Consider the following 5,345-nt stretch of genomic DNA (forward strand, 5'->3'; position numbering starts at 1 on the left):
AAAAAAAAAAACCTGTACGAGACTGTAATCGATTACGTATTAAAACGAAACGTGAGAAGTATTAAAATAGTGTCTCGTGTTAATTTTTGTAATAGTAAATTGTTGGAATATCTGCGTCAGGGTTTATATTTAGATTCGAAATAAAAGAAAGAAAAAAAAAAAGAAACTAGAACGATCAGGAATAATATCGAATACCTAAAGAAACGAGTTTAACGGGGCAAAAGGATTAGTAAATCTAAATCGTAACAACTCTAGGAATACGTCCGTGACTGACCAAAATCGATTAGGATCTCACGTTTCGTTATAATAGTAACTGGTCCGAAAAAAAAACAAAATCAAAGCATCATATTATTACGACGAGTTGGCTCACGCCCAGGATACCACGATGCATACCTTATTGTACCGTTCGAAAGTCCTAACATTCAAGGACGTCCCATTCCGAACGTGCTTCGAATGTTCGCTAATCGCGTTAATGAAATCCTTTCCGAAGGAATTGGCCAATTTTTATTATACTTACGATTAGATCGAAATGTCAGAACCTTTAGCGTGCAGTGCGTAAGAACATTCATTTTATTCGTACAAATATTTTTCTCCTCATTTTAAATATCGCATTAACTTTATTACCTGACATTCGTGAAACACCTTTGTGTATCGTTATTCGAACAATATCATTTCCAGAATGATCGAGAGAATCTAGATCGTTATCATAGCAAACTTCGGTATTGTCCTTTCACACGGTGCGTCTAAGTAAAAAACAAAGAAAAAAGGAAAAGAAAAGAGAGAAAGATTTGTTCAGTTACGTTCATGACATTCGTAAAATATCCCCCCCCCCCTAATAAATGGTTCAGCAAATCAAATGATTCAAACTAGAATGATCTAGAATCAAGATAGTTATCATGATAGGTATTGATCGTGTAACATAACAAAGGTATAATTGCATAATCCTTATTAAAATTCAACAACGATCGGAAGGTCGTATCATTCGATGATTAATCTTAAATGATCGAGGATAAAAAAAGGATTAGGATCTGATGTGAAATGATACTTATAAATTCATCCTTTCTTATTTTTTTTTTCGTCTCGATCGATCTTTTGAGTGCAGAACACGTCGGTAAAAGTGACAGTCAAAGTAAACCGCGTTTCCTGTAGCTCGTCGCCGTGAGGTGTGGTACTTACTTACACATATCTATAATTCTATCTCTTTCCATTTTTCTTCTGTTCGTGTGCGAGCATTTGCTTCGGTTCAAGGAGATCAAGAGCCATATGTTCAACGAGTGAGCCACGCCAAGTTACGCCGCTCTGAATCTGAATCTCACGGTAAAGGAGGCATACCACTTCGCCTTCGTATTCGGGTCAACCAAGTACTATGCTATAGATATATATATTGTACTTAGTATATTACGTAACCGCCCACAACCATGGGGCGGTTCCCATCGCAACTCACTTAACCGGAAGTACAGACAACCTTTTCTTACATTTGAAAAACATTGTCTAGAAACTATGGTCAACTAAGCACGTCAAATATGCGTTTTAATTTTCAAGGATTTATCCTAGTTTTATCTTCCTAAACTGGATTACATATATCATTCGAAAACAAATCTCATTTCGTAAGACTTTCTTTCCTGTTGCCTCATGTTTGCTTTTGTTTTTTATATTCTTATAGGATTTTTTTAATCTTTTTATATAAGAGTTGATGCATGAGAATTATACTTTTTAGTTTTCAAGGATTCATCCTAGTTTACCTTCCAACTGATTACATCTGTCTTACGAATAATTTAAATTACATGAGACATTCTTTTCTTGTTAAAGATGTTTGTTTTATTTATTATTCTTTAAGATTCGTTTCATCTTTAATATTTTCCATGTTTTCTTATTAGTGAAATACGAGTTAACAAATGTATGAGAATATTAAAAATTCATTCCAATTAACTTTACAATTAATTAAAATAAAAAAGATAATAGCGTCGGAATTGCGTGAATCTTTTCTTCCCGTTCGTTAATGTTTCTCATATTAATTAATATCACAATATTTCTAATTTAAATTTTATCTGCTTACAACGTTAAAACTTAATGAACAAATGAAACGATGGAATGATTTCATAATAAAGATTTATTTTTAGTCATAACGATCAATTTCTTTGGCTCAACAAATTGACAAACCTTTCGAAGGATGTATGATCAAACCAGTAATTTTCAATTACCTTTTATACATGGGATTACATGTTTGTGGTCTCGTAACGAGGTTTAGATCTCGTTCCGAGAGACTCTATAAGGAATTTTCCAAGACACTTGGCTCTCGCACACACTCGAGTTCAGCGATCCGCGAAATTTGTACGCTCTCTCCTTGGCTGTCTCTTCTTTCTGCTTCCTATATTGACTAGAGGCGTAGTTTGATACGTGGATCCGGTTTCGCGTTTAAAAAAAATAGAATTGAATACTGAACAATATCTTACGTTCTTTAACAATAATTAGATTTTACGTCAGGTGATAGATACGAGGAGAATTGTAGTTGGTTATTTGTTATTGATAACTAAACACTGATTATTTCCAATCGGCCATTTCAATCTAATTAATTTCTGATTTCTTATCTCGCACGACAGGTTCTCGCAACGTGTCTGCTGGCTCTAACGGAATCAGCTCGACCTTCCATTCGGCCTCGAGTGAGAGAACCACAAGTGTATTACGAAGAAGACAATCAAGCAGCTGAAGATGATTTCGAGACGGTCTATCAGCCTAGAACACGTGCATTACCATCGGCACGCTCGAAGGAGGCTTTGCAACCATCCAAAGCACCACCCGTCCAAACTATAAGAAATTACAACAAAGTCAACGACGATGGATCTTTCACGTTTGGTTACGAAGCAGCTGATGGTTCTTTCAAGGAAGAAACCAGAGGAACGGATTGCGTAGTAAGAGGAAAATATGGTTACGTTGATCCTGATGGTAACAAAAGAGAATTCACCTACGTTTCCGGTAATCCTTGCGACCCTAACGCACCTAAAGAAGAAGATGACGATCTACCGGATAAACAAGAAGACGATGATCTCTCCGGTCCAGCGAATTATCCATCAGTCAGACCAGTAGCGATCAGACCGATAAGGCCGAATTATCAATCGAGTACTACCCGTGCCCCAACGACCCTTTTCCAAACTCAATACCAACTTGATGACGAGGCTAGTCAAGAATTAGAAGAAGAAGTTCAGAAACCAGTCCAACTTCGACCTACGTCTTTCAGAAAGCCTCAACAATCCTACGTACAAGTTTCACCATCGACTGCCCTTTACGAACCTACGCCAACCAGTCCACCACAATATTACAGACTGGCGTCCACCTCAAATGTACAATATCAAACGACTGCTGCACCTTCGGAAAGAACCCCGTCCACGGTATCGCCGTTAGCTTATCAATCGCTCGAGACGAGTACTCGCAAACCAGTAACCCGTCACCAAGTTCGTCCACAATCGGTTGCCATTACGCCCAGGCCCCATATCGCCCAAGTAGCCGCTCAGTATGTTTCCCCAAGTAGCACTGAAAGATCCATTCCATACAGCACGCAATCACGGCCCAACCCGAGCACCTCGAATCATCTTCGCACCAGCACCGGCCCCTCCAGCTCAGCCCACCTCGATTTTGCCGCGGAATTAGAGCGTTACGTTAACACCGTCGGTGTTCCCTCCAAATCCGCCCAACAAGCTGCACTTGCACCCTCGAGAGCGAAGCTAGGTCAAACTACGGTCACCACGGTCCCCGCGGAGCCCATCTATCAGTCGGAACTGATTTACGATCCCGCAACTGGTCAGTACAATACCCAACTTTATCAGACCTTACCCCAAACCGTTGGGGATTTTAGCATCAGTCACAAACTCCAACCATTCGTAGCCCAGCCCCACCAGTCCCTACTCGGCCTCCAGCAGCTGCAACAGATCCAGCAACATCAACAACAACCTCAGCAGCAGCAACAACCCCAACGTCAGTCGGCCATTTACAAACATCTCCCTCAGGCTGTACAATCTGCTTCCATCTCGGCTGTGTCCGTTGCCCAACCCCAGGAACTACTCTATAGGAAACAACAGACCCAGTTGCTTATGCAGTCCCAGAATCTTTATGCCCAGCAGCAACGTCGCCAACAACAACAGCAACAACAACAGCAACAGCAATCGCAACAACAACATCAACAACAACCGCAGAGACTTCAATTGTTGGAATCCCAGAGAGACCCCCAAGCGTTTTATTACGTTGCACCGTCAAGATCATCCGGTGTGGCTGCGAGTGCACCACTTACTGCGAGTCAAATCGATCAATACCTTCGTTCAGCCAGTTCTGCCAATAACTATTGATCAGAACGAGATAATCTCTGAGCGTTTCGTATTTTTTTTATATATCAACAATTTATCTTCAGGGTTTTTCAGAATGCTATCGAATGCAACACGATAAATCTTAATTGCGAATCTACTCTAGAAAGTTATTCGTTCTCGTTACACGTCTGTTAAATCGATGATACAGAAAAAGGGACGACTATAGTACAGCGATTAGTATATACCCATACATATATACTATATTTATATACTTTCTCGAAACTCGAACGTTGCACCGATCCTTTTCAGAAATTTGCAAAAAAAAAAGAAACATACAAAATTGAACGAAATTTAATTAAACTAAATGCTACGTTTTACGAGCTTGTTAAAAAAAAAAAAAAAAAAAAAGAAAAAAAAGAAAAAAGAAATAGAAAAATTATAATTCTCATTTATTACACTTTCAAGATATTAGATCGATATAAATGAACGCATGAGAAACGCGATAGAGAAAGCAACAACACATGCATACATTCCAACATACATGCAATTTTCTTTGGCGTAATCTAACCCCATAATTTCTCGCAAAATATTCGACGTTATCGTGGACCTTTCGACCTAACAGCAAATCGATCGATTATCCTCGCGAATAATCAAATCACTTATTTGGGAAACGAATTGGCATACGAAGACACGCCATTTATTCAAAAAACAACAATCAAGAAACTATTCGGGAATTATTATCGGTTACCTCAATGTGTATATGTGTATACGTGTTTCTACTCAACAGTTAACTCATTAAATATACACATAAATTTCTATATAACACAGACACATATATACATTTGCTGCACATGCATACATGAATTCAAACGTATCATAATAGTTACACCTATCTGGAGATATTCCGTTATGTTACGTAAGATGTTGAACGAATTTTGCAAGCTTATTTCTTCGAGTAGGGGATAACCAGGGAACGTGCAAAAGAGAATTGCGATGTAAGTACTTACTTACTTTCATCGGCGTGGTCCCGACTTTATAGGGACAGACCGT

At 38.8% G+C, this 5,345-nt stretch overlaps 1 protein-coding gene across 2 annotated transcripts in view; it reads left to right on the forward strand.

Annotated features, from left to right (window-relative positions):
- The window catches only part of LOC106792381 (putative mediator of RNA polymerase II transcription subunit 12), a 10,761-nt gene extending 6,124 nt beyond the window's left edge, over window positions 1-4,637 (forward strand). Inside the window, exons 2-3 of one of the 2 annotated variants that reach the window (XM_014758781.1) lie at window positions 2,601-3,795; window positions 3,880-4,637. In XM_014758781.1, coding sequence (XP_014614267.1) covers window positions 2,601-3,795; window positions 3,880-4,337 — 1,653 coding nt within the window. In that variant the 3' untranslated portion in view covers window positions 4,338-4,637. Of the gene's footprint in view, window positions 1-2,600 lie in introns of both variants that reach the window. The other variant, XM_014758780.1, reaches the window with a different exon arrangement.
- The last annotated feature ends 708 nt before the right edge of the window (window positions 4,638-5,345 follow it).

The sequence above is a fragment of the Polistes canadensis genome, unplaced genomic scaffold, assembly GCF_001313835.1.
Source record: "Polistes canadensis isolate GaletaPanama2010 unplaced genomic scaffold, ASM131383v1 scaffold_415, whole genome shotgun sequence".
Lineage (NCBI taxonomy): Eukaryota > Metazoa > Arthropoda > Insecta > Hymenoptera > Vespidae > Polistes > Polistes canadensis.